The sequence below is a fragment of the Taeniopygia guttata genome, chromosome 3, assembly GCF_048771995.1.
Source record: "Taeniopygia guttata chromosome 3, bTaeGut7.mat, whole genome shotgun sequence".
Taxonomy (NCBI): Eukaryota; Metazoa; Chordata; class Aves; order Passeriformes; family Estrildidae; genus Taeniopygia; species Taeniopygia guttata.
Genome location: NC_133027.1, coordinates 74303994 through 74318543, shown reverse-complemented (window position 1 = coordinate 74318543; position 14550 = coordinate 74303994). Strand labels below are relative to the sequence as shown.

The 14550-nt window shown below is 36.2% G+C and overlaps 1 protein-coding gene across 6 annotated transcripts in view; it reads left to right on the top strand.

Moving 5' to 3' along the window:
- Positions 1–14550, top strand: part of SMOC2 (SPARC related modular calcium binding 2) — a 139669-nt gene that overhangs the window by 92963 nt on the left and 32156 nt on the right. For all 6 annotated transcript variants that reach the window (XM_041715236.2, XM_041715235.2, XM_041715231.2 and 3 more), the window contains exons 8-9: positions 2868–3054; positions 9873–9955. In XM_041715236.2, coding sequence (XP_041571170.2) covers positions 2868–3054; positions 9873–9955 — 270 coding nt within the window. The remainder of the gene's footprint in view (positions 1–2867; positions 3055–9872; positions 9956–14550) is intronic.

Genomic DNA, 14550 nt, shown 5'->3' with positions numbered 1-14550 from the left:
GGGCAGATGGCCTGATAGCTGACCATGGGCCATTGTATAAGGGAGAAAAATTACAAGCTATTCTGCACTTTTGTTCAATGGCTCTGTTCAGCAGATTTGTAATAAGACTCAGTCATTTGGCTCATAGAGCATTGACAGATGCAGTGTTTATCCTATTCTTTTTTTTTTTTTCCTAATTTGTTAGAAATAATCTAGATTTTATCTGAAAACTAATTTAAGCTCAGTGATAAGTGTTCCTCTGCTTGTTAAAATTTCCTATCTGTAAGAGAAAGATAAGAAATTGAAAATTTCAAGAAGGGGAAAGTCCTTTATCTTAAACCTTCCTTTAATTACTGTCTGTTCTGTTTCCAGTCTAACTTCTGATGTTAAGTTTAAGCAGTCTTCTGACTGTCTCTCCTAAAGCTGTAAGCCACGTTTTCAGCCCTCCTGTGACATCTTCCCCGTAATTCTGCTTTTCTGTGCCGCTGAGATTTAAAACCTGACATAAGGGAACAAAATAATCAGAAGAAACATGACCTAGTGCAAAAGATAGAATTTCTGGCTTGAGCCTAGAGCTTCACAGAAATTAGGGAGTGTAGCTTTTGCCCACAGCTGAAAAAATTCATATCTGCTTCTGCACTGGGAATTTTCCATCACACACACTCTGTCCAGATACATTTTGTTTATCTAGATGGCCTGACTATGTGGTCTTTATACACCAGTGTATTTTCTAAACAAAGCTGGGAGCATACAAATGTATTTTTCATACAAAGCTGGGTTTTGGGGAGATAAAAATACCTGCACATCTGCCATATTGTATTGCTAGTTACAAGGACATAAACCAAGAGAAGGTCACAGTAACTAATGGCATGGTTACAAGGTTTATCAGTATGAAAGAGACATTAATTTAGTGGAGTTTAAAAAGTAATTATTTCCTCTCTCTCATGGCAGCTGCTTCACCCCATGTGCTCTTTTTTGCTTAATTGTATACAAAACATAAAAAGTGAACAACAAAGCTAAATGAGGTGTTTTCTAGAGTTGTCACAGCTTGTTATTTGATATTCATTGTAATCCAGATTCACTGAGGGGAACATTTATTTTGGCTACTCTAAGATGATGTTGGTGACAGATTTCTACTTTGTCAAACAATAGTTATTTCTGTGAAGGTTTTAACACAAAAATGATTATTATTTCCATTTTTAAAAGAGTGTTTCTGTCTTTACTGCAGTGATTTTCTAAGTACACTTTATTAGCTAAGCACTGGAAATTTGAGAGGTATTCAATCTCTCTTTTGTCAGTGGGTAGACCAAAACAAAAGTATGCACAATCATCAATTTAGCTAGATACCCTGTTCAAATACTGCATGAAACAAAAGAGGGAAAAAAAGTCAGCTAAGGACCTCCATCTGTGCCTTGTGTAATTAAGCTAGAAAGTGATATTGTCTTTTTTAAAATCTTTTACATGGACTGGAAAAAAGCACACTGTTTTGTAAATCTGGCCATTGTATACATGGAATTGTGTGTCATTTAAAGTATGAAGGTGTTTAGCTTCCACCTTTTCCCCTGCAACAAAACTCTTACTGATTTTGGACATTTACAAGTGCAAAAATCTGTCAAGGAGCAGTATTATTCTGTGAATTTCTATTGGTGCCTACAGTTTGCAAAGCATTTTCTGAACTCTGTGGATAAAAGAAAACAAGATTACCCTAGAGCTGAAATTTGTTAAAATGCACTAGAATATTCAGTCAGGATTCAATTTGTTCTTTGTGCTCTGAACTATTAAAAGTCAAAAAGTAAATCCTTTAGCTGGTTTGAAAGAAGAACAAACATTACCCACTTTGTTTTTTGTTTTTTTTTTTAAATTGTAACATTATAATGATGGTTCTTTAACTGAAGAAAGTCTGTTATTTATTGAAATTCTACTGGCTTGAAATTTTCCTGTTAGCAATTTGAATGTCTGTAGAGTGCTTAATATTCTTGCTCTTCAAATATTTAATATCTTTTTCGTACTGGATAGTGTGGGAATTATTTAGAAATGTATTTTTTAACAATCTAAATTTCACATGATAGGTGATTTTCAAGTCCCTGGAAAAATAATGGCTTGAATAAACAGTCTTTCTTATTTACTGTCTCTGAAGTTTCACATGTACCGGTTTATTAGTGACCAAAAATCCTCAGCAGAGGTGTTATTTTTCTGATTGGTGCAAACTGACAGGCCTTCTCAGGTCCTATGGTTTCTGCTCTTTCCCCCTTGCCTCATAGTTTCATGTAAAGGCTGAGAATGTATAGATATGTAAGTTTTTCACACATTCAGAAAGATTTCAGACATGGTGATTACATGACATGAAAATGTATTCTTCTCATGGGTCTTTGCTCTCCAGAGCAAATGATACATTGCCAACACTAGAATCACCAGAAAAGAATGTAGAAAAATTCTCAGTGTTAAGAGGTTGTTTCAAACCTGGAAAGAACAAGCAGAATATAAACATCCAAATGAATATCTAGATGAATAATTAATTTAAGGAATCCTAAGAAGTTGGATTTTTACTATTACCTCTGAAAAGAATCCGTACTTTAGGGACTGTGGAGTGTATGAGGAGTTTTTTAGAAGGTCACAAAGTATATGCTTATCCATAGATTATATCAAATATAGAAAAGGGGGTGTTCAAAATGCTATTAGAACTAGAAAATAAGGCAGCTGGATGAAAAGGAAATGAAAGTTTCTAATAATATATAGCCTAAACCAATGTAGCTGGTATTTGAGCTGTAGCAAGCTTTCACAAAGAAAGTCCTTACATGCAATCAAAAAAAGATATAAAATCTGTTTGATAAATCGAGTAGGCTCTTTTTATCTATCTTCTTCAGTACTTTTTCTTTTCCATCCAAAAGCATCATCATGTGATCAAGAACTTCAGTCAGCCCTGGAGGAAGCAAAGCAGCCCCAGAAAGACAATGTGTTCATACCAGAGTGTGCTCAGGGCGGCCTCTACAAACCAGTGCAGTGCCATCCTTCCACAGGCTACTGCTGGTGTGTTCTGGTGGATACGGGACGTCCAATCCCTGGTACATCAACCAGGTAAGGGAGTGCACGTTCAGTTCTCAAACACTATGATTAGAATATGCCCTAGTGTCCATGGACTATCGTGTAGATTTCTATTGCTGGTGGAATTACGTCATTAGGGTTTTTCCACTATAAAGTGAAATATTTTGCGACATCACAAATTAGGGCCAGATGGCCATGGACTCTTTCACTTCAATGGCTGAGGCAGTTTGTCATCCTAGTCCTCCTCCTTACTCCTTTTTTGTGCTGGGAATCCAAGCCTTGAAGAATATAATAAATAATCCCAGAGGAAATCTCACACTCTTTATCCTGATTATAAAAGAGGCAAGTGAGATGGTCTATGACACAAACCATGTCCAACCTCAGAAAATCTTAGTTATTTTGTTATTTTTCCATCAACCTCCTCAACTATTTCATATGATGGGCTTTGATGGAGCAACTCCTCGAGAACCTCTAGCAAGGAAATATCATTTTAATGTGTTATTAATAGAAGGTTGGAGTTCAGTCATCTCAGCTGAGCCGGATACATGGTAAATTATTGTAAGCCACATAGCACAGATGTAGGCAAAGCACATATCAGGTTCCAAAGGATGTTATTTAGGTTGGTTATTGAGGTTTGGCCCTTGTAGGAATGCTATAGAAGCTCATATGGAGCTGGCAGGCAGTATATATATCTCGTTGCAATCATAACTCTTTTATAACTTAAGCAAAATCTTTTTTATCATTTGCATAAGATTTGTGAAGCTTGCTGTCAGAAAGCCACTTGCTGTAAAATAGCATGTTCTTGGGGAGGATTTTTCATGTATTCTTCAAGAGCTGAGTTATTTCTAGCTGTTTATACCATAGTCTAGACTATGCCAATTACAGTGCCATCTGAAGTGGACTTGATGATCTTAGAGGACTTTTACAACCTTAAGGATTCTTTGATTTTATCACTTAAAGTTGCTGTTGAACAACTGTTTCTGACAAGTTGAGATAAATGGTCAAAACATAATAGTCTAAATTTGATCCTAAAACTGTAGGATCACTATACATATTGTATGAGGATCTAAAGTCCTAGAGATTCCAAATACTCCCTTTTACACTCTTTCTCTGGTCTCCACTCCTAGGTTTGTTCACTGTTTCTTCTTTTTAGTGCTAATCCTTCTTTGAATTATTATCTTAAATAATTTTATTTCCTATTCCATAATTCGAGTCCAAATCATCTTTTTGTGCTCATCAAGCAATGGAGCTTCTGCTGTGGTTCTGTTTCTGCTGGGTTTTGGGTTTTGGTGGGGTCTTCTTTTTTTTGTTTGTTTTGGTTTTGGTTTGGGTTTTTTTTGGTGTTTTACTTCTTATTGATATCATTTTATTATAGTCACAGAATAGCTGAGATTGATAGGTACCTTTACATGAACTTTTCAGCATTTTATTTTGTGCCCATTGCCTTTTTTTCTGCCAATGGACATCTGCAAGATTATAACTTCCCTTTCATTATTTTCCTCTCTTTGGATACTTAGAGACAACATTAAGATCTCCTGTGAGCCTTCTCTTCTCCAGAGTGAACATTGTCAGCATTCTTTTATTACTATGTCAAATGCTCCAGTCCCCTAATCATATTCATGGCCTTTTGCTAGACCCAGTATGCCCATGTCCCTGTTGATAGGGGGAGCTCAGAGCTGGGCATAATATTGCAAATAAATCTCATTCTCCCATTGTGAACGAGAGGGCAAGGATCTTCCCCCTTGACCTGACAGCAGTACTTTTTCTAATGCAACCCTGAAGGCTATTGGCCTTCTTTACTGCCTTGTACTCAGCATCCATCAGAAATCCCAGGTTCTTCCTTCAAAGTTGCTTTCCAGGGGGTTGACCCCATACTGTACGGATGCAGGGAGTTAATCTGTGCCAGGGTCAAGAATTTTCAATTTTTTTTTTAACTTCATGAGGTTCCTGCCAACCCATTTCTGCAGCCTGTTGAAATTCCTCTGAATGGCAGCACAACCATCTTGTGTATGAGACACTTCCTCCCAATTTTGTATCATCTGCAGTTGTTGTTGTAAACTTGTTCCATGTCCCAGTGTCCTGGTCATTAAGGAAGAGGTTAAACAGTATTGTTTAACAATAAACAAGATTTGAGACACTCCGCTGGTGACTGGCTTCCAGCTGAAATGTTTCTGCTAATTCCAATTATTTGAAACTGGCTGTTCAGCCAGTTTTCAACGCACCTCATTGCTCATTTATCTCATATATGCTTCATCAGTTTGTCTATGAGAATGTGCTCAGTGTCAAAAGCCTATCTAAAATTAAGATAATATCTGCCCATCTCACCTTATCCAGTGAGCAAGTTACAGAATCACAGGAAGCTGCAGCACTGGCGAAGTATGATTTGCTCTTCATAATTCCATCCTGACTACTCTCAATCACTTTCTTCTTTATATGTTTTGAAATAGCTTATAGGAGGATTTGCTTCATCACCTTCTCAGAAACTGAGGTAAGGCTTTTTTGGCTCTTCCTTGCCCTTCTTGAACACATTAAGTGGCATTTTCTTTCTTCCAGTCCTCAGGACCCTTCCCCAGCCAGTACCTTTCAGATATAATAGAGTAGCCCACAAATCAGCCAGCTTCCTAAGCACTTTTGGGTGCATTCCACCAGGTCACATGGAGTTATGTATGTCCAATTTGTTCAAACAATCCCTGAGTTGATCCTTCATGACCCAGTCTTCTTTGCTCTGGACTTAACTGCTGCCCTCAAGAACCTGGAATTCCTTGGAGGCTGGTCTTGCAAGTAAAGACCGGGGAGGATGTACCATTGAGTATTTCTACCTTCTCTCTGTTCTTTGTCACAAGGTCTCTTACCCCACCCAGAAGCAGGCTCACACTTCCCTTGTCTTCTTTTTGCTGCTGATACGCAAGTAGGAAGTTCTTCTTGTTGTCCTCATGCTTCTGACCAGAATTCTAACCCCATCCCTGTGCACCTGAACAGCGTCTGTTTATTCCTCCTGTATCAGCTAACCAATTGTATGCGTCTTTGTTAAATGTGAATTTTATTAGGTGCACTTTTTTCATCTGTGGAGGCTTCCTGCCACATCCTGCACATCAGGATGAGCTATTTATGAAACTGGAGGTGATGATTCTTAAAAATCAACCACCTTGCTTTCCTATTCAAATGTATAGTGTTCATGCAGTATGTGTCATTTTGGCTCCTGCTGTCACAGGAGTTCTAGGCCTTCCCAACCCCTTGATGAATCACCTATGGGCCTAGAATCAGCCTCTGTCTCTTTTTCCTTGTTTGGTCTGCTGGGCTCTTGTTTTTGGCAACTACACAGTCACTCAGCTGTGGGAGAAGAGGCGACAGGAAGACCTTTCACTGTGCTGCATGTCTCAAGTTTGAAAAGCTGGAAAATTGGATTCAATCTTTCCATGCATATGGCTTAGACAGAAAAGTACTCTGCCTGATGACTGATACTAAAAAGATCAGCTGCTATGTTCTTGACCATTTCTAATTTTTCAGCTGTGTTAGACTTAAGGTCAGTCCTTAGTGAAGCTCTGCGGAAGTAAAATTTAGTAATATCCCCAAAGAGGACATTTCTGAGCACAGATGGGTAAGGAGAGTACTCAGTTTTAGGAATTTCATACTAAATAAAGAATGACTGGTGTATTTAGGAATCTACAGTCTTGGTAAACAAGCAGGTGGGATTACTGCCTGGAGTTTAAGAGGAATGTCTAGACCTCATTTCTGAGAAATATTTAGATGGGCTAGAATCCCATTAATTATTTCTTGATTTTATTTTTTTTTTTTCTGTATTGATAAAACTAAACTTTTTTTTTTTTTTTTCCTCAGGGAGAGGGAACTAAATGGGGATCAGAGTATAATGAGGAATATACACTTGTCTTTTTGTAATTCTTATAGAATGGAAAGTAGGACTATGTGAGTTCTTCCTAGATTAAAGAGCCAGAGGCTTGTGCAAAATTTGATGTACTGTCTTTCAGTTTTCCACTGCAAAATACAAATTAAAGGACCTTAAAACTCTACCTCAGGAACTGATAACATTAGTACTCCTGGTAGGAAGATGGGTGCATAGCATACTGAAATCTCTGTTCTGCAAAAAAGGATCAAATTACTAAGGGACTGAAATGTTAGTCAGATCCAGGAAGCTATTTCCAGAACAGCTCAACATTCTGCTCGTATTTGTTTTGAGTGTATTCATGAGGATGATATTTGTCATATTATAAGGTTCTGAACGCCTCAATAAATGGTAGTCACGTTAAATAAGACCCTCAAAATGGAGGGAAGTTATTAACACTCATTTACCTTCTAATACATTGTCATTTGAAAAAAAGAAAATCATTTGTCAGTGAAGGTATTTCAGAAAAAAATAAACTTGTTCTAGAGTTAAAATAAAGGTATGTCAATGAAGAACCCCTCTCGGATATTTAAGACAGTAAATCAAAAGAAATAGGTGAAGTTGTGGAATAAATCTGGATTAAAAGGAGGTAATGCATTTAAAGGCTAAAATCAACCATTCCCACGAAAGTGTCAGTGTGGTCCTCACCAGTTGGCTCCCAATCTCTCTTGGAAATCACAGCATGAACTTCAGCCTTTCGGCCCAGTGGGGACCATGGGGCTGTGTTCTCACATGTGACTTTTTTAGCATCTAGGATCTCGTGCAGAGTAAACCCCAAATTTGCACAAGATCCTCTAAACTTTAAAAGGAACATAAATCATCTGTTTCATGAGGCTGCCCACATTGTAGAATCCCTGTGGAAGCCTCCATCCTCTATTGCTTTGTACACCTCAGTAAATCTCAGTGCTTCCCAGCAGACTGATCAGAGATATACAGAAGTCTTCCTAAGCCCTTGCCAGTTCTAGATATACATTTACTGCTAGGGATTCTTTCCCTTTTAAATTCAAAAGAGTAATTTGGGATGTCTTTTAACTACACTGTTTTTAACCTGACAGTGCCCCATTCTGACATGCTATCTCATTCCCACTCTTTCTCCATGAAAACTGAAGCAAGCCTGTTTTTCTTATCAGTTTTCATGATGGCTTTTCCTGTATGGTAAATTTTAAATGACTTGTTTTCTTTCTTTATTTGCTTTAAAGAGTTAAATGTATATTTTTCACATTGCAGCATTTTAACACCTATTGGGCTTTTATAGATTTAGTTTGCATATGATGAACTATGTGTGTATTTAAGAAAAATAACAGCCAAAAGGGTAGAAGAGTAGAGGCCAAAAAATGAAATGTAGGCACAGAGCAGCCACAGTAATGGAAGAGAAGGAGGGGAAGGCAGAGTCAGGTATCAGATTAATCAGGGGCCAGGCTGTTTGCCAGATACTGCATTAGTGAGTGTTGCTCAGAGACTTCCCTTTCACTGTTTTCCTGGCTGATTGAAGTGGTCATCCATCAAGTATCTGAATCCAACCTGTGTTATCAAAGCACCTTCTCTTTCTGTCATTCTGTAGGGTAAAAAAGAGTCTATAGCTCTCCCATGTCCATAAAAATGATACTGTACCTTCTTGCAGCAGCCAAAATTTGATGGGCCAGTAGTCAGTTTCATCAGATGGTATAGAAATAAATTAAGGACTTAAAGGAAAAAATAATATTGCAGTTCTCTATGTTGCCTGATAATTAAGAGCAAAATATTTAGGCATTGTTTTTTAGAAGCAGTCTGACCTGAATCAAGGACATTGCCACCATTCAATGTTTTTAGAAATATTTTGTTCCAAAAAAAAAGGATTAGTATATTTTAATAAGAAATGTAAATATGCCACACAATAAATGTGATTTTGGTGAAGCTGGAGTAGGAGAACTTCAGTTATATAGACTATGAAAGAATCTAGATTCACTGAGCAGTATGTGTGCACACAAGTATATAGATACAATTCATGTTAGTTCAGCTGAGAATTGAAATATTCTCTGAAGTGCTACCTGCTGAGTTCTGCAACTTCAGTATACTTTACGACAATAAAGTAAAAATTTCTCAGAAAGGGACACTGTTGAGTTGAGTGAAAGACCACTATGCGTTGATAGTGGGACATGGAAAAAGAGGTGAGATTCAGCAGCAGATGCTCCTATGCCTCCTGGTCTGACATGAAAGACATTGCTGGTGGTGTTGCATAAGTCACTGTTTGTTGGAAGTACAAATAGCACAGTTTCTTGTTACCAGTTAGACTAACAAAGTGACTTTAAGTAAACTCGGCAAGCATAGAAGGGCCAGAATATTCCAGTAGCAGGTGGAGAGTTGGTCTTCTTCACCGTTCACTTCAAGCAGTTCCAGCCCAATTACCTCCCTTCTGGAAATCTTACCACTTTTTCACTCTTGTTCAAAACATTCATGGTTACCCCTTCTTACTTAAACTATTTTTTTTTTAACAAGATACAGTAGCACACAAATTTAGAGTTGTAGTAGTACCCAAATACAGTACCTGCCTTGCTGTGATTTTGAAATTGTATCTCTGGTGTTTCCCAACATGAATACTGTCTGTGATACTGTTTATGATTTTTTTGTTTTATAGGTGGAAGACAGCCTTATTTTTTCTTCCTTCTGTGGGGTTTCTTTGGTATATTTTTCAAAATAATTTTTTTTTGGTATTAATTTATAGCAATTCTTTAGTTTTCCTCCCAGTAGAATGGGCTTTAGAAGTGAGAATTTTTTTTTAGTTTGGTATCAATTCCAGGAGAATGAAGATGGTTTCTTTGAGGTAAGTGGAAAATTGGTAAGTTTGGAATGTTCTCCAAATGAAAATGCAGGCTTATTCCCTAAATACAAGAAGGACTGCAAAACTGGAAATGAATTAATTCTTAATCTAGTTAACCTGACTGGTTTTATTCTGTCCCTATTTGTTCTTTAGGTATGAACAACCTAAATGTGATAATGGTGCCAGAGCTCACCCAACAAAAACAAAGGATTTGTACAAAGGGCGCCAGCTTCAAGGTCAGTGAAACTGATAAATTTAAGTTTATGTATTCCAATGCTTTGTTCATTCACTACAGTAAATTAGAAAGCAATTTTTTACACTATATCAAAACAAGGTATCTTTTAGATACCACTAAATTGATTTGCCACTGGCTGAAGTCTTTAACTTTGGAACACTATAAGTCAATACAGGTCTTGGGATCTTGTCAAAGAGAGTAAGGCTCATTTTAGTCAGTAGTTTAATGGCCATTGCATTTACTTACTGAAATTATTCTTTGGTGCTCTCATATCAGGGAAATCAGCAAATATATCCAGGATAACTTAACCTATGCTTCATAATCCCTTTTCTAGCAAAATACATGGGAAATTTGCCTCCATCTTCAAATCAGTCTAAATAATGTATCCATCTTACTTTTCTTCAAGAGTATCTTGGTCAGTTTACCTCACAGTAATATATTTTGAAATTCTTCTTTGTTGAAGGAAAAAGCAGTGTTTATTAGAGTTTTCGTTTTTTTTACACTTTTTATAATCATGTGAGAGATCTTATCTATGGATAGTTGAGCTACACAGAAGTCAGTAGACTTCCTTACTTTTTGATATGGCCTTTTAGTATGCTTGAATAATTTGAGGTGTAGTGGTTTTACTGATATTGCACATTATGAGAGAATTACAAGTCACTGTCAGCCATTGTAAAGAACCAGAAAGAAGTAAATAATATATGCAGATCTTTCATGTCATGAAAAATAATCTAGTTTGCTCACCCAAAGAAACATTCAGATGATTATCAGGTGATGATTCTCAACATATGACCATCAGTGTTGAAATGCATATTGAGTGAACACACATTCATGCTCTATGACATGAAATAAATTTAATTACAAGGTATTATAATAAAAAAAAAATACTAGATATAACTCTATGTTGTGTTCTATATAGAAGCTAATCAAAAGACCTGTTTGAAGATTCCCTGATCATTGCAGTGGGGCTTAACAAGATGACCTTCAAGGGTCCCTTCCAACCCAAATTAATCTGTGCTATTTACAACTCCATGGAAACCACTGGAAAGTTAGCCTTCTTCAACAAATTATTTCACACAACACTTGCATGGATACACACTTGGTTATATCCATGCAAGTGTTACTTGATTTTATGGAGTTTTCTTTCTGAATGAAAAGAACTTGACTCAGAAGATATTATAGCAGAGCAGAAGTTGAAGAAACAAGTATTGAAGTTAAAGATATTGCTTACTGGTCATTCCTACCTTTTGCTAAATATTTTGAAAAGCATTTGCTAGATGGAATCTAAGAGAGAGAATGCGCAGGTGAAGGTTTTTAAGATTGCATATATCTATTTTTTTTAATCTAAAATGCTAGTTCTTTCACACAGTACAGTAATAAAGATTTATCCAAAATCAAGATACTTTTTCAGTAAAACTGTTAACAAGGATTTTCAGTGCTGCAAGCTCCTACTTGATAAATTAATTTTCATTAAGTTAGGAAAGGGTATATGGATTTTCTTTTTTTTTTTTTTTTTTTTTTTACATTATGGTATTTTGCATTATGTGCACTTTAGTCCAAAAAACTACTAGAGCAATGCAAGCCTATAACTATTATAATTTATTTGTATGACATGTATTTGCTCTGTCTCATGTTAGGTTGTTTAATCTTTGACTTCCAAATGCCTGGTGTTATTTTAAAATAAGGCAAATACCAACATTTCTTAAATACTTATAGGTTAGCTAGAAGAATCTCCTATTCTGCAGCAGCATGGAATAAGTACATGTATGTAGAAGTAATTGGAGGAAGAGGCTACTTCCCAGTTGCAGTTGTGTTAAGAGCTTTTTTTTTTTTTTCTCTCCCTGCAAGGCTAAAAGCACAAGTGCATTTGCAAGTAAATGGCAAATTTATTTCTTATTAGGAAAGCATTGCATCAAGTGAAATGAACTGAATTTACTTTAGACAATTTTTTTAAAAAAAGGAGGTTGAAAGCTGATCTTGTGCAAGTATTTCTAGTTGCTAGCAAGTAACACAAAGTTGTGTGAATAGGTAATATGAATCAACATTTTAATAGCAATGAATCACTGTTATTCAGTTTTTCTATTGTAAGCATCCTTGCGAAGGCATGTTTGCATCTGTGTTGTCTAAATTTAAATATAGCATATAATTGCTGAGTGGTGCCAGGACTGAATAAAGAAAAAAACTAGGTTAATTGGAGTCTTACTTTTAAGGAATAATACATTTCTGAAGGGATGGTTTTGTTTGATTTGTTGATTATAGCCACAAAAATGCAGTAGCCCTTGGTGAAACCACTCTGACTACCTGCTATGTAAAACCAGGAAGATCTTAAAATTAATTACTTTGCTGCTATGAATGATCTTAAATCCTCAAGTGGATTAAATTGGCATGGTTCTGCAACTACACTAGTTTATACCACCTGAAAATTTGAACTCATTATATGTTAAGCCAAATATTTTTTGCAATAATTTGTAAGTAAATCAAGAAACAGTTTTGGCAAGCACTGATACCTTGTTAAGGCAAAATTGTGGCAGATAAGTGTCTCTTGTAGTCTACAGCAAAATTCCCAGTAATTTAAACTTAGCTATGACTATGTCTTCACATCCTAAGGTAACCTATTATAAAGCATCTGAAGCTGAAGGCTAGTCTAATGTTTGTAGGGATGATCCAAGCCACCTGTATCTCTTAGTTTGGGCTGGAAGTTATATAATAATAATAATAATTCTTCCCATTAGATTTCTAGTCCTTTTTAAAGCCAAAGCATTTTTCTGAGGTTACGTGTGGTTATGATCCTTCTCAGGAACTGGTTATTCTGAGATAATGAAATTGAACTCAAAAAGGAGTATAGAGAATGTCACATACTATGGAAACAAAAGGGTTTTTTATTTTTCTCACAGTCAGAGTTTTCAAACATTTGTATTTTGACCTTTTGTTCTCTTCTGTGTTATACAGTAAAATGGAAGCTCTGTGATGTAAAGCCTCGAATAGTTTTTTCCATACTTTGGATTACTGGTGTGTTAAAGAGGAATTCACTTTTCTCCATAAGCTGATCAAGAGCATTTAAAAGGGTTTAGCCTGAAGGCTAGTTAAGCTAAACATATAGTATGATGAAATGAGGTGTAGGTGCCCTTGTAAGCTTCCTGTTCATAAAGCTAGTCTTGCCTCTGCTCTAAGCAACCTGGAAGAAAAGGAACTTGGTGTGTAAGAGAGCAAGACATGATAGCATACTGAGACAGTGCCAGACTTCTTAGATAATTTGTCTCCTGGGTAAATCCTTTTCTTATTTAAAAGGTATGCATTGAAAGCAAGAAGTCTCTGTTTTAGGCTCTGCTGTGTGTGAGGGCTGGATAAACTTTGGATAGTACTTTATATGATTGAAGATTTTTGTATTCTTACCTGACTTGGGGATTTATTTTATTTTCCTGTAATATGATTTTCATTACCCGGACCTGAAATTTGAAAAGTAGATGGTAAAATTTTTAAAGTATTCTAGGGAACGTAATTTTGCTCACATAATATTTTTTAATTAGAAGTACCCTTATCTTTTGTGCAGAAAAAAAAACCCCAAAATTAATAAATGAGTAAATGGCACATACATTTCCTCAAGGGACACAGTGTCAAGCTGGATTTTCAGACTTTACTCAGTTGCTATTGTTTTGTCAATTTAAGTCAGACCACTAATTTTGTTTACATTTTATTTTGGTTTGTTTAAGTTTCTCCTTTTCTTTGACACAATGTGGATTTTTTTGAAGTTCCTACAGTTGTGATATTTTGTTTTATATAAAAGGATAATTTGAGAGGGGAAAGTATAGTTTGGAAATGACAGTGCCTTGAACAGTAATACAGTATACTGACTTGGGTCAATGTTCAGATGTAGTAAATCAATCTACTAAAAGTCTTGAAAGTCTCCCTTTTTTATTTTCTCTAAGTAGTATAGCTCTTCACTGTTGATTATTTTGTTTTCCTGAGATGTTAATCTCAGTTTGCCTTGCTGGAAGTAGAATGCATCCATTGCATTCAAGTTATTGTAGGTTTTTACTGGTGCCGTAAGATCAGCATTTCACTCTTATTTCTGTCCTTACTGGCAATGCCTCACTTCAGTTGATTATCATTACAATTTTTGATTCTAGACAATTTCTCATAAAAAGATGAGTATTTCAGGGGTTTGATAGCACTGAGTTAAGGAGCATCTGAAGATTTTTATTGTCCAGGTTTTTATTGTCCACTAGCTTATTTGGTGGTGCAAGAAGGATCCAAATTAGTTTTGCACAGCCTCTGTGAGACAGATTTCAAGTTCTCTTTGCCCCCTTTTCCTCACAACCCTTTTCCCCACAACCCAAATCCAAAACTCAGTGCTTTCCATCCAGAGCCTAAGCTCTGTTAGTCATGGTGGTGGTGCTCTGATTGTCTACAGTTTAAGTCAAACTGAGAACATTATGACTCAATTGAAATGTCTTGACAAAGGTCCCTTGTATAGCTAATCAACTTAATAAAAAAACCAAAATAAATCCCTTAAAACTCTTCCTTAAATATAAACTACAGGTTGTTTTCTAATTCCATAGCCTACTACTGACTCAGCTCTTGTTTTGAACTACGGGT